This window comes from Eumetopias jubatus, unplaced genomic scaffold (assembly GCF_037043125.1).
Source record: "Eumetopias jubatus isolate StellerSeaLion01/CBP00866 unplaced genomic scaffold, mEumJub1_p1.0 scaffold_15, whole genome shotgun sequence".
In the NCBI taxonomy this organism is placed as follows: domain Eukaryota; kingdom Metazoa; phylum Chordata; class Mammalia; order Carnivora; family Otariidae; genus Eumetopias; species Eumetopias jubatus.
Window position 1 is genome coordinate 59,142,854 of NW_028274821.1, and position 21,964 is coordinate 59,164,817.

Below are 21,964 nucleotides of genomic sequence, written 5' to 3' on the forward strand. Positions count from 1 at the left end.
TGACTCCATATGGCTGAATTATGCTCATGGTATTTTAGATTCATTCATTTGCTGAATGTGCTTTGAATACTTATTCTGTGCTAGATCTTGTTTAGGTGCTGTGGGTACAGCAGTAAGAAAAATAAGTGGATAGAAACATACCATACCTATCATAAGGCTGTTGTCCCTTCTTCCCTGAATTAGATGATACGAGCTCTTGCAGGCCCGTGGGTGATGGATGATGGTTACCTGGTGGTTCTTTTGGGCATTAAGGATCAATCATTCTCACTCCACAGGACGTGTAAGCTTGATGTGCAGGACCATTGTTGATTTTTTTTTCCCTTTCCCTCATCCGTTGATTTTTTTTAAAAAGATTTATTTATTTATTTTAGACAGAACATGAGCAGGGGGAGGGGCAGAGGGAGAGAGAGACAAGCAGACTCCCCACTGAGCGGGGAGACCAACGTGGGGCTCGAGCACAGGATCCTGAGATCATGACCTGAGCTGAAATCAAGAGTCAGACTCTTAACCAACTGAGCCACTCAGGCGGCCCCCTCATCCGTTGATTTTTAAAAGAACATACAAGAACATATATATTCCAGTGGTCATGCAAGCCAAATGACTCCCTTCTTGGCCTCCTTATTGCCTTGTGGGATAAATGATATTGGCAGTGATGTTGCAGGAGGAGGGAAAACCAGGTTCTAATCTGGCAGGGGCATTGCCAGTCAGTGACTAGTTCTAAAAAGAAGGGGGAGTCGGGGAGGGCCTCAGTTTTCTCCCTGGTGGCTTTCATTGCTCTTCTGAGCTGGTCTCACTGCCTCCTGGGGAAATGCCAGTGTCAGGTATTCACAGGAGGGAGCCCTAATGTCCCCAAGGCATGGCAGTCTTGTTAGGCAGGAAGGCTGTCTTATGGACCAGGTGACCCCTGGTCTAAAGCAGAAACAGGAGCTGAGTATGAAATTTAACATACAGAAGATATAGTCACCTCCTCATTCCTGCGTTGGCTGAGAGGCCGATGTCCTGTGACAGCACTGGAGCCCTGTCTGTCCTTCAGGGCTAGATTTTCCCCCTCATTCCTCCTCTCCGGGGCATCTAGCATTTGTTAGGGGCTGGTGGCCTCACCCTCTGCTGAATAAACCTTGTCTTTTCCCAGTGCTACATCTTGCTCAAGAAGTTCCCTTTTATTTTGTTTGTTTTAAAGTTTATTTATTTTAGAGAAAGCGCGAGCAAGCGGGGGGAGGGGCAGAGGGAGAAAGAGAATCCTGAAGCAGACTCCCTGCTAAGCGTGGAGCCCAACTCAAGGCTTGATCCCAGGACCCTGAGATCATGACTTGAGCTGAAATCAAGAGTCAGCAGCTTAACTGGCTGAGCCACCCAGGTGCCCTGAGAAGTGCCCTTTTAGAGGCATGTCCTCCCTTCCTTCCCCTGTGGGGGCTTCCTGCTCGTCCCTCAGAGCACAGCTCCTTCTGTCTGTCCCTCCTCTCCCTCCTGCTCCGTGAGGGGTTACCCGCCCCCTTCTTGCACTCCTTTAGCCCTCTGCTCTCCCTCTGTGTTCATCTACCATGTGCTGTGTGACTATCTCCTCTACCACACTTGAGAGCAGGACCCTGTCTCCTTCCTTCCCACACTTCCCACAGTGAGTGCTGCCAAGAGCAGTCACTCAACAGATATTCAAGCTTTGCACCCCAGTGTCAGTACTAATTAGCTGTGTGAGGTTGACTAAGTCACGTGGCTTCTCTGAGACTCAGTGTCCCTTTGAAACATGGAAGCGTTGTGTAGCTCAGATGAGACATACCCGCAAAGGTGCTCGTGAGCCGCCCGGCACTACCTGTTGTCTGAGGATCCTGAGCAAAGACTGTATATCTTCAGCCACAGGGCTCCTGCTGGGTCTGCGCTTGCCACCTCCCGACAAGAGCTCCAGCTTCTGTCATGACTCCTTCCATCCCCAGAGCCTGTGCCACTTTCCCCTCCTCCGGCCTGAATCAGGGTGATTATGAAGGGGGTTTCTGGAGCGTACAGGGGCAGCGGATTAATCTGAGTCAGCACCTGACTTTAAATCTTAAACACATGAACAACTAAGGGTAAGGTTTCTCTTGCTGAGGTTTGGCAAAAAGAGAATTGCCTGAGTGTGATGGTGGCTCGTTCGTTCACTCATTAAACAAATAGTTGTGGGACACTTACTATGTGCCAGGCAGTGGGCTAGGAGGTGGGAATACAGCAGAAGCAGATGTGGTTTCCGCCCTAACAGAGTTTACACTCATTCCCTCATGCTGGGTGAACTTGGACACGTCCCTTCCTCTCTCTGGACTTTAGAAACCGGAGGTTCTCTTTGAGAACTTGGGATGGAAAGACAAAGTAAAACTTGAAATCTGTAAAGAAGCTAAAAGGAAGCACCTTTTCTAGGTTATGACTTCATGTGTCTAGATTATGCCCACAGCATTTCAGATGCAAGTATAAGGGTTTGGTCCTTATAGGGTGTGTTATTACAAAATGACCTATATTAACCTTGAATTCTGATACCTGACATAGGGGTGTGTGTGTGTGGTGGGGGAGGTCTCAAGTAGGTGAAAGGTGGGAAACCACCTGTCTCCATATTTCTCTTCCTTGCCCTCGTCTCTAACAAAAAGACCAAGACGGAATGGCAGAGGCATTTAAAGGCTTTTGAGAACAGGCTCCGGCCTGCCCCCTTGCTTCATCTTCCTTCCATCCCTTCACGTACACCTGCTCCAGCCTCACCAGACCACCTCCCATTAATGGTCACCCCGCACACTCCTGTCTCGTCCCTCTTCTCATGTTCTTTCCTCAGCCTGGAGCGGCCTTTCCCTTCCACTCATCCTTCGAGGCTCGGCTCTCACACCCCTCCTCTGCACAGTCTGCTCAGATGCCCTAGTAGGACTGACCAGCCCAACAACACAATGCTCACAGCTCTAAGCACAGGGTAATCGCATTCTCCTTTGCATGGTAGTGTGTGGTCTCTCTCTCAATAGACTGAGCTCTTGTAATCAGAGGCTTGTGTCTGATCCATCTCTGCTGCCCTCCAGTGCCTGCACCCAGGAGGTGCTGGGGATTGCCATTGAGATCCCGTGCTGTTCCGCTGCCCCAAATCCCCGCGCCCCCAGTCCCAGATGTCTCACCTTTTTTTTTTAAGATTTTTTTAAATTTATTTATTGAGAGAGAGAATGGTAGAGAGCATGAGAGGGAGGAAGGTCAGAGGGAGAAGCAGACTCCCCGCTGAGCAGGGAGCCCGATGCGGGACTCGATCCTGGGACTCCAGGATCATGACCTGAGCCGAAGGCAATCGCTTAACCAACTGAGCCACCCAGGCGCCCCCAGACGTCTCACCTTGAGAGCACCTCCCACACCAGCACACACACAGCAACCAAGGAAGCAGCTGTCGTCATTGCTGGAGAAGAGCGGGGGTGGGGGGGATGGGGGGGCAGGGGGGTGGGGTGCCGGTCTTCTCCCTGCTCTTTCAGAGGAGCTACTCAGAGAGGAGTGGGTCTCCTCACAATTTAAGAGTCTGATCATAACACATTCATGGAAATTAGAACCCGCTCATGGAGCCACAGGCTTATGGCCCCAAAGAAACAAGTCTGTGTCTAGGAAATACCATGCTTCCGGGTAACCGACAGCTGTGACTCTGCACCCTGGGCATGGGAGGGGACGTCAGGGAGCAGCTGCTGTTCCCTGGGTGCGTCAGTGACGATGAGCTAGGTTTTGCTGCAGTAACACACCTAATCTTAGTGGCTTACCATGACGGCGGTTTATTTCTTTCTCATGCTCCATGTCCTTTGTAGCGTTTCAGGGGGCTCTGTTCCATGTCAAGCTGCTCAGAGACCCTGGCTGAGGGAGGCTCCGCCATCTGGACGTCATCAGCTGTTATGGCTAGGGAAGGACACACTAGGCGTTCACACCAGCAGTTACAGGCCCCGCCCCAGAAGTGGCATGGGTCACATCCACCCACACCTCACTGGCCCTGGGTGATCCTACCATATGCCAGGAGAAGGAAAACCTGAGATCTCCTGAATATTTGGGTATGAGGTGGTTTCCCAATACACTCGGAAAACCACCCTGGCTTCTATCTGCCAGTGTCTCACATGCGAGATAGCAAACCGAGTGTCTCTGAGAATAATTGTCAAATTCCACACCCCAGTTTTAGACCTCCTGAAAGGTAGGGTGATGCCATGAACCAGGACTGGGTCAGGAGTGAAGGATCCAGGTTTGATTGTTGCCTTTGTTCCGATTTTGCTGTATGACCTTGGTCAGATTTCTCCTGTGAATGGAAACACTCAATTAGGGGACCTCTAGTACCCTGTCACCTCTGAAACATTTCCTCCTTCTGTCTAGCAACTTCTAACCCTGAAGTCTGACAGACCTAGGGTTACTTTGCAAGGTAAATATTATATCAATTTCATTGGCTGGCGAATCTAGTTTGAACCATTTAATATTTTATTTTAGGCTTCACAAATTATTTTAAAAGAAAGGGGATGGGCATAAAAGGACCGAAGCTTCTGTTGCAATTTCCCTGACATGCCTGGATCTAGGATTCCTGCTTGACCACGTCTTCGCTGGATGGCAGAGCAGATGAGTGTGGGCTTTGGAGTCAGACCCACCAGGGCTCAAGTCCCAGACTGCCACTTGCTAGCAGTTTTCTCAGCCTCACCTCCCTTACCTGTAAAGTGGAGATAAGCATAGTGTTTCCTTGTGGGGTTGTTTTGAGGATCCAGTGAGATGAGGCGTGCAGAGCTCTTAGCACAGAGCCTGGCACACGGTAAGTAATCAGTACGTGGTAACCAGTATTGCTTGTATCATTATGTCCTCTTTCGCAAGCAGTTATTCTGGTTTTCACATGTTTAAAGAAGATTTCATGAGAATAGTCCACAGGCTAGATGGATTGTCCTTACCTCATCATACATATTGCCCAGTGGCATGAGCACATGCAGGTAGCTGGAGCAGGCTGCCAGGTGTCCTGACCCAGGGCTTCGGAGAGCAGAGCCGGCAAGTGCTGAGCTCATTACCGGCAGACACACTGTGCCGGGATGGGCCAGGGCCAAAGCCTTGAGGACCAGCCTCCTGGTCCCCTGCCACATAGCCTTCTGCTCCGTGCCCTGGGGAACCTCGCAGTCCCTGCCCAATTTAAAGTTCAGACTCTGGAACTACACAAGTTTGCGGGTTTGGCAGCTGTGGGGCTCAGAGACCCCGGGATTCTTGTGCTTTCCTGGGAGGGCCTGGCTGCGGTGAGATGAGTGCAGGAAAAACACTGGCCAGAATCTGATCGGGTCTTGGTGCCGCCCTGTCGCTTGGATCCGAGGATTGAAGTCTGGGGCCCCCTGTCCTAGGCATGGGTGTCTTGGTCTGGGAGAAGAGGTGTCTCCATTCTAGAATGTTGTGAGGATCGGGACTCATGAAAGTTCCAGAAGGCGCATTGCTGTAGAGTATGAGGCCGTGAGCACTCTTGAGGGACTTTAAGTCAAGGGTTCAGTCAGGTGCATGGGTCTCTACAGGTTTCCTTTCCCTTCCCTTCATAAAAACTAACAACCGGCACAGTTGTTGTAAAGACGACAACACAGCCTTAAATAAATCAGCAGCAGCAACAGAGTTTTCCCTTATACTGTGATTTGTCCTTCTGAATCTTTATCAAGATCCCAGGTCAAAGTCAAACATTTGAAGACTGTTACCACTTGTTTTCTCCGTGCTCGTGGAACAGTGCCCTCTTGCCACCCATGGACACCTGGAACTCAACACCATCCCCCTGCATCTCTCATCTTCCCCATCTCTGTCTCAGTGGGCGGCAAATAAGCCAGAAACACAAGCTGCAACCCACAGGCCTCTCTCTCTGTCTTCCAGCTCTGCAGTTGTCTGTGTACCCCAAGTATTTCTCAGCTGCCTTCTCTCCGCTTGGTTGCCCGGTGGGTCAGGCTGCCCCTGACTTATTCCCATCCCCACCATGAGAGACTGGAATAGGGCAGCAGCTTCCTCACTTCCTGCCTCTTGGGCTGGAGGCCTTCTCATCAGTGCTCTATTCTGGAACCAGGTGACCTTGCATTTCTTAAAAATGCATCACCTTATTTTTTAAATTCAAAATTAGAACATGACTTCTAAGTTCAAAGTCATGTTCATATTATATAAATATTGGAAATATTGGAATTAGTTAAATAAGAAAACAATTGGCTCTAACTGATCAATCCTATTTAACCCCTCCACCCAGTGGAAACAACTCTTTAATATTTTGTCCTGGTTTCCCAGGATTTTTTGCATATATACTAACTCATAAATCCATAACAAAAATACTTTAAAAAATAACATTGGGATCATAGTGAATGCAAAGTTGTGAATTCTGCTTTATTCTATTAATTACATTGTGAGCATTTCTCATTATCAAATATTCTTCAGAAAATAAGAATTTTTTGAAGACTGCATCACATTCTATCATTGGACACCACCAGTATTTATTTGGACATTCTTCTATGATTGGATGTTAAGATTATTACAACTTTTTGTTACTGCAAATAATGCTATGATTGATGTCCTCATGCATATCCTTGTTCATAAATCTTTATGCTTCTAATGATCATATGAGACTAATTCTTAGAAGTAGATGGGTTAGGTCATAGAGTCTAGCAATTTTTTAAGTCTTTGGATCATACTTCCAACTGACTTTTCAGGAAGTTTATATTAACTCATTGCCATCCCCACCAGCAGCATAGGGCATTACTTCATTACCAATAGAAATTTAAAAAATTCTTCACCAATTTCATGGGTGGAAAATGGTATCTAATCAGTGAGCTATCTAAAAGTAAATGTGATTGTAAACCCCAGTGCCCACATGATAACGTCCAAACTCCTGTCATGGCCTCAAAGCTGGACATCTTGGCAGGCGGGCTTCAGTGTGGCTTGGTCAGAGAGGGTAGAGCTTCAGGGGGCAGGCTGGGCTTCTCTCCTACCAACCTGGGAAGTAGAAAGAGGGACTGGAGTGGAACTGAGGGCTCTAGCAAGGACTGGGCTTCCCTGTGGCAGGGGGCAGGAGAGCTGGACTGCTTCTTGGAGGCCAAGGCCCGTGTCCCCATCGTATAGATGGTGCCACTGAGGCAGGGTGGGGGCAGGCAGGGAAGGAGATACTCTGTGAATCTGTATCCATTTCTACGGTGTGCTCACTGGGTTGTCAGAAAGGAAAGCTGGGAAGAGGCTGAGCACCAGGAAGGGGCAGCTCTGGCAGGATCCCTATGATGAGGTAAGGAAGGGTAAAGCAAGTCTCCCCAAAGTGAGGTGAGGCCTGGATGCTGGGCTGGGAGGCATGGCAACAGTTGCTGTTCCTGCTCAAGACCGATGTTGGGAACATAGGCCCTGGGCTGCTCAGCATGACCGGTACCCCTGTGGCTGGACCGCTCTGGGGATCATGGACTCTGGGCCTCGTCACTGCCTCTACTGTCACCTCCCAGGGCACCAGGTCATGCCTGTCATCTTTGAACTCTGTCTCCGCTCTGCTCAGATTCAGGAAGGATACCAGGCTCTGCCACCATCACCCCTACACTGTTGTGTTCATGTATTTATTTACAAAACCTATGGGGGGCCTAGGGTTGGGCAGGGCTGGACCTTGGGACAGAGTAGATTCTGACCATCCCTGCTCTTACAGTAACACTGAAAATAAAACAGGAGGAGCTCAGGTGAGGAGGCTTCCTGGTGGAGGTGGCATTTGAGCTGGGCCTCGAGGGTCTTGCCATCCTGGAGTTGTGTGCTGGGTGTGGCGGCCTCGTGGGAAGAACCAGGAAGAGCATGGAGCTGGGCAGGGCTGGGCAACACTGGGGCTCACACCTGGCTGCTCAGGTGGGAGAATGTGGGGCAGAAGGTTGGGGGTTAGGACCAGCAGGGCCAGCTTGTGAAGGCCTAGAATGCCCCACGGAGGAGCTTACACTTTGTCCTGAGAGTAGGGGGAGGCTTTTGGGGGTTTCAGTCAGGAGAGGATGTGATCACATTTGCCTTTCACAGAGGTCCCTCTGGATGCCCCAGGGAGGACAGAGTGGAAGGACCACTAGGAGTGCGGTCTTGAGGCCAGCCAGGAGCTGGTGTAAAAGTACAGGAAGTGATGTGGAGAGCTGGCCAGGGTGATGCCAGAGAAGGAGCCGAGGGTGCTTTGTGAGCAATTCTGGGGCAACATCAATGGGACTCAGTGCTGCCTTTCTGGGATGAAGATTCTAGACTCAGCCCTGCACCCCACCTGTCCTCAGTGTAGGCCTATGAAGGCCTCACCTACTAATCTGAAGATCCCAGGCCTCCCTCACTGGGTCGTCCAACTCCTACCCCACACTTTCCTGGCAGCCTCCTTCACCTCCTTGTTCCTCAAGCTGTAGATGACAGGGTTCAGCATGGGCGTGACCACAGCATAGAGGACCGTGAAGACCTCATCAGAGATGCGGGCCTCCTTGCTCTTGGGTTTCATGTACATGAATATGACGGTGCCATAGAAAAGCATCACCACGGCCAGGTGCGCCGAGCATGTGGAGAAGGCTTTGCAGCGTCCGGCAGCTGAGGGCACTCTCAGGATGGTGGCCAGGATAAGTGTGTAGGACAGGCAGATAAATGTCAGGGGTATAGGCAGCAGCAGGATGGCCCCAACCAGCAGGAAGACTTCACTGACAGAGGTGTCACTGCATGCCAGCTTCAGCACTGCCAGGATCTCACAGGTGAAGTGACTAACCACATGGTGAACGCAGAAGGGCAGCCTCATGGCAATGACTGTCTCAGTCACTGACTTGAAGAGACAGAGGACCCAGGCGGTTCCCGCCAGCGACAAGCAGAGCCGGGGGCTCATGAGCACGGGGTACCTGAGTGGCCGGCAAATGGCCAGGTAGCGATCATAGGCCATGATGGCAAGAAGCAGACACTCTGTGGAGCCTGTGGAGAGGCTCAGACACATCTGGATTGCGCAGCCAGTAAAGGAAATAGTCTTCTGGGCTGACAGGAGGTGGACCAGCATCAGAGGCACAAAGGTAGACGTGTAGCAGATGTCCAGGATGGAGAGGTTGCCCAGGAAGAAGTACATGGGCGTATGCAGGCGGACATCCAGGACACTCACTGCCACGATGGCTGTGTTCCCCAGCAGGGTCACCAGGTACATGGTTGAGCACAGAGGGAAGAGCAGGTGCTCCAGGGCTGGGTAACCAGAAAATCCTTTCAGAAAGAACTCAGAGATCTCTGTCCTATTGACCAGCTCCATATTGCTGTGCTCAAGGGGGCACATGGCTGTGATGGAAGGAAAGAGGGTGCAGGGTTGTGGGAGAGCCCACAGAGCCTCTTTTGGGTGGGAGTGTGTTGCTAGGGCCTTTTCCAGTTCTTACACACACTCTGTCCTTGAGTTTGGGCAGTCTGTGCACTTCTGGGCTGTAATTCATCCATGTGAAAAGTGAGCATTGATCTGGATCAGCATTTCCCTGAGAGAGTGTTAATGAAAATGTTAGTAGGCAATCTGAAAAATTAATCTGAGACAACACTAAATTAATTAAAAGTAAATAAAGCCCTTTAGTGCAGGACTTCTCATATGCCAATGTGATTTGTGACCTTCCAAAAGTGGTATAGGGCATGTAATTCCCAAACTTACTTGACCATGGGTCCTCTTTTTACATTAATCTACAGCAGATAAGTATTCTTTTTTTTTTAAGATTTATTTATTTATTTATTTGAGAGCGAGAGAGAGTATGTGCACAAGAGGGGAGGGGCAAAAGGAGAGAGAGAGAATCTCCAGCAGACTCCCTGCTGAGCATAGCTGAACACAGGGCTCAGCTCACGACCCTGAGATCATGACCTGAGCTGAAACCAAGAATCACCCAGGCGCCCCTACATCAGATAAGTGTTCTAACATAGTTTGGGGGAAAATCAGAGGTCCTCAAATCTTAATGTATAGCAGAATCACCTGGAAAGTTTGTTAAGACACAAATTGCTGGGCTCCATCCCCAGAGCTTCTGACTCAGTTTGTGTGGGTGACGTTTCTTCTGCTTGCCACGGCAGCACACTTGAGAATCCCTGGGCTAGATGGTTCCTGAGGGTTCTCCCGGCTTTCAGGAAGCCTCTGAGCTGCTTTACACTCTTCCCACTGTTGGGAATGTCCTTCTCCTTTATTTCTCAACCTGAAGACGTCTGGTTGTGTCTTCAGCTTGGCTCTGGTCTCCATGCATGAGGCATACATTGTGCCTCTCCTCGGAGGGGCTGCTGAACTCTGAGCCTCTCAGCAGGCTCATCCACCTGTCCCTCCACAGGGCCTGTTCATCAGCTACTGTGTGCAGACCGACCTTCAGAATCTGCCTTCATCATGGGCTTTGGAGCTGCAATTTGAAGGAGTAGCTGGCCTGGCCCCCAAACTCCTATTTTCTCTGGGTGTGAGCCAGAGCCGCTTTGGCCCTATGAACTTGTAGGGCATCAGCATGGAAAGCTCCCTGAGAGGCGAACCTATTGGATCTCACTGAAGGTAGGAAACTGAGATCATGTCGTGGGTCCATGGCAAGGTGTGTCTAGAATCCAGTCCTCCCGACTGTGTGACACCTACATCATGCTCACAGCAGATGTTTGCTTCTGTCAAGGGCCAAATGTTGGTGGTCCTTTTATCATACTGGGTGAACATCTTTCTCCCACATTCTCCCCCAATCTTCCCACCAGGTAATGAACGTAAGTCAACTTTTCCTTAGTGTTTTGGGCACCTGGCATTGATGTCAATAAACCCATGGGACACGCTGCGCACACCTGGGTCTGGAGGGAACCCCAATTCTTGTGAGCACCTCACTTGCATGAGATAGTTCCCTTTTATTCGTCCTGTGTTTATCCGTTCCAGAATGAAGAAGAGATTGAGTTCCTATGACACACCAGGCACCGTGCTAGGCATTAGGGGAATGAATGAGGACATACGTGCTCCCAGACCCCTAAATTCAAACTATTCCTAGGGAGAAATCCTCTCCAGTTTCCATGCCTAGCCTCATCCTGCTTCTGTCTGTGGGCCCTTAGTGATAAGAAGCCTGTTTCTCCCATGGACATACCTTTCTTCTCCCCCCCCCCTTTTTTTCTCTTTCTGTCAAGCCATGCTAAGGGTCACAAAAATCCTTCCTGATATGGAGTCTTTGGGCGTTACTGGGCCTACACCATCCAGCAGGGTGCAGGCTGAGTGGCCCCTGTGGACACTTCCCTCTCACACAGAACAAACACAGGGTGCTGGATGCTGGGCCCAGCACAGGGATGAAGGGCCCTTTCTGCAGCAGGGAGAGCTCTGCCCTAGCCTTGGGTCCTCAGGTAGAAGGTCTTGCCTCTGCTTGACTGTGTCTAGAGACATTGTGGGGTCAGGGGAGCATGCTCTGCAAGCTCCCTCCAAGATACTGCTGGGAAACCTGAGACTGGGCTCCTGGAGGGACACCTCTATTTAACTGAGTGTCAGTAGCAGTAGATGTTGTGCCAGGGGCGTGGATGGCAGAGAGGTGGCATTGTGTGCAGCCGCAGTAGTCGGGTCTTGCATAGCTTCCTCTTTGCACGGTTACACATACTATAATCTATCCCCTAAAGTCACTAGCAAACATGGGCGGCCATTGGCTCTCTGTTGCAATATACACACAGCTACATCATGTCCCCACATATGGCTCCCAACTACAAGTGTATGCACAAACAACTGTTTGAGCCCCACGTACTCACAGATGCGCCTGTGTGAATACGTGCTGCACATCAGCTCATGTGTGTCCCTGTATGGTCATTCATGTGAAGGTGTGCACATGTGTGGCAGGCACTCTCACTTTCTTGTGCACTAGCTCTCTCTCTCTCTCACACATACACACACACACTCACACATGCAGACACCAGTAGTGCAGACATTCGGACTTGTGGCCAGGGCTTCAGAGGACCAAGCAGGATGACTAGGATGAGTGGAGACCAAGCAGGGGCCCTGGAATTGCCAGGAGAGAAGGAGCAGCCCTTGGGGTGGGGAGCATACTTTGGGTTGAACCAGGAGGAGAAAGAAACATCAGAGCAGGGATATGGTTACGGAATCAGCTCAATGTCTTGTCTGCTTTCTAGCCTGAGTGCTGAGTTGCTGGGTTTCCCTGCTCTGCTGTCTCTCCTTCAGCTGGGGGATGGGGGCCTATAGGAAGAGGGGCCAAGAAGGGATGTGGCTGGCTGCTGGGGAACTCTGGTTCCTAGAGCAGGGCTAGGAAGCTTTGTCTGCAGAGACCACAGTGTCCTTTCTGCCTTCGCCTCACTCCTGGACATAGGCTACTTAAAAACCAATTCAGATGCCACCTCTCCCAGGAAGCCTTCTTTTATTTCTCCCAGGCCAGCTCGAACCCTCTCTCCTTTGTGCACCATGGCCCTGTGTTGGCATTTCCAAGGTGGTGCTCACCTCTCTCACTCACTCTTTGCCTCTTGCCTACCCTGCCAGCCCATAGGGATGCCACCTCCTTCCCCTCCTCACCCAGGTTCTGAAGGCCAAGTTGAAGTCCCCAGCCTGACCACAGCCAACTTCTTCCTGTCTTGCTGTGACTTCATGGGGGCTAAGACAAATTGGGAGTGAGCAGCTGGGTGACAATCATGAACTGTTCCCAATCTGGAAGACAGCCTGGCAGAGCCCGGAGGGTCTTGCAGCTCATGGAGACCACCCTCTTTTTACATATGGAGACTGAGACCCAGAGAGGAGAAGGGGCTTGCCCAGCATCATCACATACTGAGTTGGGGGGGAAGCCAAGGCTCCAGTAATTCCTTGGGGCTCTTGACTCCCAGCCAAGGCCCCTTCCCCTGTGGGGAAGTCCACTTTTTTACTTACCTTGAGGCTCTTTCAGACCCATGTTTCCTGTTTCCCAGAAGATAATTCAGAGACCAGGAGCCTTCTTTAGCTGCAGCTCGGAGAACACAGTTGAAAGAAATGGGTACACAGGGAACCCTGGTGGGCAGGACACAGGGTTTCACACTGACCCAGCTTCCCAAACTAAGAACACATGCCTATATTTGTGCAGAATTCAGGGAAGTGTTTGCAACTTGATAGAATTAAGTGGAACTTTTAGAACTGGGTGGAATTAGGCAAAGTACTCAAAATTCAGTGGAGGTTCTCTAAAGGGTGTCAGGTTTGGTGGAATTAGGAAATGCTGACGTGCTCAAGGCTGCACAGGGTCCTCAGTAGCTTACTGTGGGCAGCCAGGGTCTCCCCGACCTGGGCAGCTCCCAGCTCCATCGTGACTGACAGCCTCCCAGGGAGCAGGCAGCCCGAATGGAGTAGACACCTTTCAAAGCTCCCTATGTGCCAAGGGACTGTGCAATCCCTAAGGCAATTTAGAGGGAGAAGGGGAAATGCGCCCAGCTTAGAAACTTTGGGGTGCTTCAGGGATGATGTCCCAAAGACCCAATTACACAGAGTCTAGTTGGAAATCTTAATTGGTGTGAAAAAGTTGGAGAAAGTGACTCAGGGTCAGGATCCACACTCATAGGTCAGCCTCCAGCCAGTGTGGCTTGTGCATGTGTACAGAATGAGTAAATGAGTGGATGGATGAATAATTGAATAAATGCATAAACACTTCTTGGTGAATAAATTTAAAAAAATTAATGAACGGGTGAGCACACAAATGGGAGACAGAGGCACTTTCCCGAAGTTAGAGGTCCTGCCAACTTTCATAGGGATCTCAAGAAAATGCAAAATTTGGAAAGAGTATAACAGGGAGGGACTGGGTGAAGAGAGACAGAATTAAAGAATATCAGAGCATGGGAGTCTGCATCTACCATCCTGGCACACCCTCATTGGATGGATAGGAAAACTGCTCTAGGGAGGTGGAGCGGCTGGCTCAGGGTCCTGGGTTTGCTCTGTGACGCTGATGTGTCCGCTCTTGAATGCATCACCCTCGGTCAATGCCAAGCAGGTCTGCCCAGGTCAGGTAGTGACTGGGGGCCTCTCACTGCACCTGGCTCCTCCTCTCCACGCTCAGCACAAGTTCTGATGGTGGCTCCTTGAGGTTCCTTGCAGTTCTCAAAGTCCATGCTTCTGTGGGCTTGAGGGCCTCGTTATCAAATATGGTCATATCTATATCTAGATAGATATGCATATCTACACAGAAAGATTGATTTTGTAATCATATGTAAGTATGGCTTTTAAGCATGCTTTCTTGTTGCAGTCTTATTGACAATAAGTGATGAACAGTTGCATATATTTAAATCATATAATTTGATGAATTTTAACATAAGTGTACAGTCGTGAAACCATCAACACAATCAAGACTGAGAATTTATCTGTCATCCCCAAAGTTTCCTCATGCCCCGGTGTAATCCAGTCCTCCCTTCCCCAACCAGGCCACCTCGGATGTGTTTTCTGTGTTTTCCCTGAATTCCAGGGCTCAGGCCTAGGGAGATTACTCTGGCAGCAGGATGACAGATCAAGGACTCTGGGGGACATAAAATCTGTGTGCCCCAGTTACGTGGCTGTGTATTCTCTACTAGCTTCTAACTGCTAGGAGACCCTGAGGGAAGAGATTAAATCTGTATTCAAAGAATCTATTCTCTCAGAATCTAGCAGTTGATTCACTAACATGTCCTTTCTCTAAGATTTATAATTATCTTTATGTCATTTCCAATGAGGCCAAAACCTCAAATATACTTTCACTTTTATGAATCTGGATGGCCTTTCATATCAATAAATTTACAAATCAGAAAACTGTATTTCATCTTTGGTCCAGAAAGTAAGATCTTGAGTCCTTGGCACCAGCCAAGTTTGGAGACTCAATACGTGTGTGGAGGTCTTACCAAAAAGTTGTAGAAGATAGAACTTGTACATGTTTAAATAAAAATAAATTCTTAACAGCCCTGAAAAATCAGGGAGAGTGCTACCAGCAGACCAGAAACATTGAGAATTGCTGAGAAATGATAAGCAAATGAGATTGGATTGTTAGAAGAAACCACAGCCAAACAAAGTAAGGAAGGGATTACTGCAATAAGGACAGTGGTTTTGGGGGTTCTCGGCTCACAGGCAGTGGTTACAAGGAGCAGGAGGAAGAGCCTGAGGGAACCCATCAGGATGACTGGTAAGGGACTGTATCAGCAAGCAGGCAGGTCCAGGTAGTGGGCACGGAAATACTTGCCCTCAAACTGAGTCAGTAATTGTCAATGCTTGAACCAGAGACACACAGAGAAGTCCTGGGAGGAATGGGGAGCCACCAAGCCCAACTGACATCCTCTCAGTAACTTCTTCAGCCCTTCAATCATCATTCCTGGAGGTGGTAAATGGAAACTGAGTTCATAGACAAGGCAATAGGGAATTGTAAATAAGAAGACGAGCCTACCAAAATTAACGTCAGGAAACCACAGATGTTGGTGGGGATGCGGAGAAAGGGGAACCCTCCTACACTGTTGGTGGGAATGCAAGCTGGTGCAACCCCTCTGGAAAACAGTGTGGAGGTTCCTCAAACAGTTGAAAATAGAGCTACCATACGATCCAGCAATTGCACTACTGGGTATTTACCACAAAGATACAAATGTAGGGATCCGAAGGGGTACGTGCACCCCAATGTTTATAGCAGCAATGTCCACAATAGCCAAACTGTGAAAGGAGCTGAGATGTCCATCAACAGATGAATGGATAAAGAAGATGTGGTATATATACACAATGGAATATTATGCAGCCATAAAAAGGAATGAGATCTTGCCATTTGCAACAACGTGGATGGAACTGGAGGGTGTTATGCTGAGTGAAATAAGTCAATCAGAGAAAGACATGTATCATATGACCTCACTGATATGAGGAATTCTTAATCTCAGGAAACAAACTGAGTGTTGCTGGAGTGGTGGGGGGTGGGAGGGATGGGGTGGCTGGGTGATAGACATTGGGTAGGGTATGTGCTATGGTGAGCGCTGTGAATTGTGCAAGACTGTTGAATCACAGATCTGTACTTTTGAAACAAATAATGCAACATATGTTAAGAAAAAAGAAAAAGAAGAAGATAGCAGGAGGGGAAGAATGAAGGGGAGTAAGTCGGAGGGGGAGACAAACCATGAGAGACGATGGACTCTGAAAAACAAACTGAGGGTTCTAGAGGAGAGGAGGGTGGGGGGATGGGTTAGCCTGGTGATGGGTATTAAAGAGGGCACATTCTGCGTGGAGCACTGGGTGTTATGCACAAACAATGAATCATGGAACACTACACCAAAAACTAATGATGTATGGTGATTAACATAACAATAAAAAATTTAAAAAAAGGAAGACGAGCCTACCATGTGGAATTATACGGTATTTATCTTTTTTGTGACTGGCTTATTTCAATTAGCATAATGCCTTCAAGGTTCATCCATGTTGTTGCCATTGTATTCCATTGTAAGGATATACCACTTTTTGCTTATACATTCACCAGCTGATGGAAACTTGGGTTGCTCCCACGTTTTAGCTGCTGTGAACAATGCTATTATACTAACGTTAACCCTACTTTCAATTTTTTGGGGGTATATACCCAAAGTGGAGTTGCTGGCTGGTATCGCATTTCTTTTTTAAATTTTTGAGGAACCTCCAAAATTTTGAGGAACCTCGACTATTTTCTATAATGGCAGTACTATTTTTTTTTTTAAAGATTTTATTCATTTGAGAGAGAGAGAGAATGAGAGATAGCACGAGAGGGAAGAGGGTCAGAGGGAGAAGCAGACTCCCTGCTGAGCAGGGAGCCCGATACGGGACTCGATCCTGGGACTTCAGGATCATGACCTGAGCCAAAGGCAGTCGCTTAACCAACTGAGCCACCCAGGCTCCCCCGGCAGTACTATTATTTTACACTCCCATCAACAATATGCAAGAGTTCCAATTTCTCCACATGCTTGCCAACACTTGTTAATTTCCATTTTTTCCTTAATAGTAGCCATCATAATGGGTGCGAGGTGGTATCTCATTGTGGTTTTGGTTTACATTTCCCTAATGATTTGTGATATTGAGCATCTTTTCATGTGCTTATTGGCCATTCATATATCATCTTGTAGAAATGTCGGAACAAGTCCTATGCCCATTTTTATTTTTTAATTTTATTTATTTATTATTATTTTTTGAGGAATAGCTTTTTTTATTTTGTTCAGTTAGCCAACATATAGTACATCATTAGTTTTTGATATAGTGTTCAACGATTCATTAGTTGTGTATAACACCCTATGCTCATCACAACATGTGCCCTCCTTAATACCCATCACCTGGCTCCCCCAACCTCCCACCCCCCCTTCCTTCTGTAACCCTCAGTTTGTTTTCCAGAGTCCAGAGTCTCTCATGGTTTGTCTCTCTCTCTCTGATTTCTTCCCATTCAGTTTTCCCTTCCTTCCCCTATGGTCCTCCATGCTATCTCTTATGTTCCACATATGAGTGAAACCATATGATAATTGTCTTTCTCTGCTTGACTTATTTCACTTAGCATAATCCCCTCCAGTTCCATCCATGTTGATGCAAATGGTAGGTATTCATCCTTTCTGATGCCTATGCCCATTTTTAAATTAAATTGTTTGTTTTTTGTTGTTGTTGTTGAGTTTTAGAAGATCTCTAGAGATTCTAGATATTAATCCCTTATCAGTTATATGATTTGCAAATATTTCCTCCCATTTTGTAGGCTGCCTTTATACTCTGTAGATAGTGTTTTTTCAGTACACAAAGTTTTAAAATTCTCATGGGGTCCACTTTGTCTAATGTTATTTTTGTTACCTATGTCCTTGGTGTCCTCTCTAAGAAATCATTGCCACGTACAATGTCATGAAACTTCTGTCCTATGTTTTCTTTTAAGAGTTTTATTGTTTCAGGTCTTACATTTAGGTCTGTGATCCATTTTTAGTTAATTTTTGTATGTGGTTTTAGGTAAGGGTTTAACTTCATTCTTTTCATGTAGATACCCCGTTTTTCCAGTACTATTTGTTGAAAAGACTATCCTTTCCCCATTGAATGGTCTTGGCACCCTTGTCAATAGTCATTTGATCATATGTGTGGGGGTTTATTTCTGCACTCTCTATTTTATTCTATTCATCTATAGATCTCTTCTTTTACCAGTGCCATACTGTTTTGATTGCTGTAACTTTTTTTTTTAAGATTTTATTTATTTATTTGACAGAGAGACAGAGAGAGTGCACAAGTAGGCAGAGTGGCAGGCAGAGGGAGAGGGAGAAGCAGGCTCTCGCTGAGCAGGGAGCCCAATGCAGGGCTCAATCCTGGGACCTTGGGATCATGACCTGAGCCAAAGGCAGCCACTTAACCGACTGAGCCACCCAGGCACCCCGGATTGCTGTAGCTTTGTAGTGAGTTTTGGAATCAGGAAGTGTGTGTCTTCCAGTTTTGTTCTTTTTTTTTTCAGGATTGTTTTGGTTGCTTGCCATTCCTTGAGATTCCATTGAATTTTAGGATGAATTCTTCTATTTCTGTGAAACATGTCATTGGGATTTTCTTAGGGATTGCATTGAATCTGTAGGGCAGTTTGGGCAGTTTTTTTTTTTTTTTAAAGATTTTATTATTTACTTGTCAGAGAGAGAGAACACAAGCAGGGGGAGTGGTAGGCAGAGCAGGCAGAACAGGCAGAGGGAGAAGCAGGCTCCTTGTGGGGCAAGGAGCCCAATGTGGGACTCGATCCCAGAACCCTTGGGATCATGACCTGAGCCAAAGGCAGACGCTTAAATGACTGAGCCACCCAGGCGTCCCTGGGTAGTTTTGATATTTAAAGTATGTTAAATTTTCCAATCCAGGAACATGGGAAGTGTTTCTATTTATTTATGTCTGTTTGAATTTCTTTCAGCAATTTTTGTAGATTTTATTGTACAAGTCTTTCACTTCCTTAGTTAATTCCTACGTATTCTTTTTTTTTAAAGATTTTATTTATTTATTTGAGAGAGAGAGAGAGAGAGAGAGCACATGAGGGGGGAGGGTCAGAGGGAGAAGCAGACTTCCTGCTGAGCAAGGAGCCTGATATGGGACTCGATCCTGGGACTCCAGGATCATGACCTGAGCCGAAGGCAGCTGCTTAACCAACTGAACCACCCAGGCGCCCCTAAGTATTTTATTCTTTATGATGCTATTGTAAATGGACTTGTTTTTGTGATTTCCTTTCAGATTGTTCATGTATAGAAATGCAACTGATTTTTGTGTGTTGACTTTTGTGTGTAGTATCCTGCTATGTTGCTGAGTTCATTTATAGTGCTAATGGCTTTTTTTGTGGAGTCTTTAGGGTTTCCTAAATATAAGATTATATCTGCCAATAGAGATAATTTAACTTCTTGCTTTCCAATTAAGATGCCTTTATTTCTGGGGCACCTGGGTGGCTCAGTAGTTAAGCGTCTGCCTTCGGCTCAGGTCATGATCCCAGGGTCCTGGGATCGAGCCCCACATTGGGCTCCCTGCTCTATGGGAAACATGCTTCTCTCCCTCCCGCTCCCCCTGCTTGTTTTCCCTCTCTTGCTGTGTCTCTTTATATCAAATAAATAAATAAAATCTTAAAAAAAAGATGCCTTTATTTCTTTTATTTCCTAATTGCTCTGGCTGGAACTTTCAGTACTATGCTGAAAGGGGGTCATCCTTGCCTTGTTTCTGATCTTAGAGGAAAGGCTTTCAGTCTTTCACAACTGAGTATGATGTTTGCTGTGGCTTTTTCATATATGAGTTTTATTATGTTGAAGTAGTTTCCTTCTGTTTTTATTTTGTTGAGAGTTTTTACAATGAAAGGGTGTTGAATTTTGTCAAATGCTTCTCCTATATCAAAGGAGATGATCATGTTTTTTTGTCTTTTATTTTGTTGATGTAGTGTATTACATTTATTGATTTTTTTTTATGTTGAACTATCCTTGCATTCCAGGAATAAATCTGCCTTGTCACAGTATATAATCCTTTTAATGTGATGTTGAATTCAGTTTTTTAGAATTTTTATTGAGGATTTTTGCATCTATGTTCATCAGGATTATTGGCTTGTAGTTTTTGTTTTTTTCTCATGGCGGCTTTATTTGGATTTTGTATCAGGGTGATGCTAGCCTCATAAAATGAATTTGCAAGTGTTCCCTCTTGTTCTATTTTTTGGGAGAGTTTAAGGATTGGTTTTAATTCTTTGGGTGTTTGGTAAAATTCACCTGTGAAGCCACCTGGTCCTAGTCTGTCTTTGATGGGAGGTTTTTGGTTACTGATTCAATTTCTTTATTTGTTATTGGTCTGTTCAGGCTTTTTATTTTTTCTTGATTCAGTTTGGCTAGGTTGTGGGTTTCTAAGAATTTATCCATTTCTCCTAAGAATTTAGAAGAAATTTCTTCCTTCTAATTTATCCATTCTTCTAAGAATCTATCCATTTCTAGATTATGCAATTTGTTGGTGTGTAATTGTTTATAGTAATTCTTACATTCTTTTTAATTTCTTAATTAAAGAAAAAATCATTTGTTGTAGTGTCTGCTCTTTCTGATTCTATTTATTTGAGTCTTTGCTCTTTTTTCTATTAGTCTAGCTCAGGATTTGCCAATTGTATTTTTTTTTTAAAACCTCTTGATTTTGTTGAGTTTTTTCAATTGTTTCTCTATTCCTTATTTGATTTATATCTGGTCTAATCTTTATTATTTTCTCTTTTTCTGCTAACCTTGGCTTTCTTTTTCTCAATTTTTAAGCTCATTAAATTTCAGACTTTATTTTTTCTAATAAAAATGCTTTTTTAACTTCACTCCACATATTTTTTTATTTTTATTTTTTTAGATTTTATTTATTTATTTGACAGAGAGAGAGAGAGCACAAGTAGGCAGAGTGGCAGGCAGAGGGAGAGGGAGAAGCAGGCTCTCCACTGAACAGGGAGCCGGACATGGGGCTACATCCCAGGACCCCAGGATCATGGCCATGAGCCGAAGGCAGCCGCTTAACCGACTGAGCCACCCAGGCACCCCTCATTCCACATATTTTAATATGTACTATTTCTAAATCTGTCTTGTTCTAAATAATTTGTAATTTCTACTATTATTCCTTTTAGTTATTATAGAAGTATATTTCTTAATTCCCAAACAAATGGAAGTTGTTGGATAAACCTTTAAAATTATCTCAGCTTGATTTCTAATTTAACTTCATTGTAGTCAGAGACTGTGGTCTGTATGATACCCATCTTTTAAATTTGTTGAGACTTGCTTTATGACCTATTTTCTGGCAGTTTTTCATCAATAGTATCTGTGTGCTTGAAAACAATGTCTTCTCTGCTGAGGGCATTGATTCTATATATGTCCATTTTATCAAGCTTCACAGTTAACTTTGTTCAAATCTAAATTCTTACTGATTGTTTTGTCTGTTTGACCTCTCAATAATGTAAAGATATGTGTTAGAATCATTTTCTTTATTGTGAATTTGTCAGTTTTTCCTTATAGTTCTAGAAATTTTTGCTTTATATACTTTCATACTATGTTATTAGGAGCATACAGCACTATAATTGGTATATCCTGCTGGTGAAAAATGATCTTTTATGTTTATATATGGATCCTCTTTATCTCTAGAAAATTTTTTTGCCCTAAAATTTACTTTGTTTATCATTATACCAGCTTTCTTTTGCTAGTATTTGCTTGACATATATATCTTTTCTATCTTTCTGCTTTCAATTTCTCTATCACCTTTTTTAAAACTTTTGTAGTAAATAGCATATAGCTCAATTTTTTAAAAAACTGAGCAGGAAGGAAAAGGAATGAGGCCCAAGGAGGTCACTTCAAGTATCTAGTTGGCTGGAGACTCATGGTACCAGGAACTGAAACAGGGAGTCAGTCTCAAAATATCCCACTCCACCCCTATTCCTGACCCTAAATCCTCTCTCCTCCACAGGAATATCATTCCATGAGTCACTCCCCTCCCTTGGGGATTCCCATGGAATATAAGGCTCTATCTTCTTACATCTTTAAAATAAAACCTTCTTTGATATAATTTCCTCTTGTAGCTGCTGCCTCATCTCTCTTCTACCCTTCACTGACAAGTTTCCCGAGAAGTTATTCCTGCCTATTCTATCATTTAGTTGTTCATTCCAGATCCCTTAATTCTCCTTATCAA

The 21,964-nt window shown here is 46.0% G+C and overlaps 1 protein-coding gene across 1 annotated transcript; it reads right to left on the minus strand.

Moving 5' to 3' along the window:
- Positions 1–8,254: 8,254 nt before the first annotated feature.
- On the minus strand, positions 8,255–9,217 carry LOC114202836 (olfactory receptor 13J1). The gene has a single exon (XM_028096226.2). It carries the CDS (start codon positions 9,215–9,217, stop codon positions 8,255–8,257), a length of 963 nt encoding a protein of 320 aa, XP_027952027.2.
- Positions 9,218–21,964: the final 12,747 nt, after the last annotated feature.

Excerpts from the sequence above, each read along its gene's own strand:
- LOC114202836 (XM_028096226.2), bottom strand. The coding sequence starts at position 9,217 with ATGTGCCCCCTTGAGCACAGCAATATGGAGCTGGTCAATAGGACAGAG.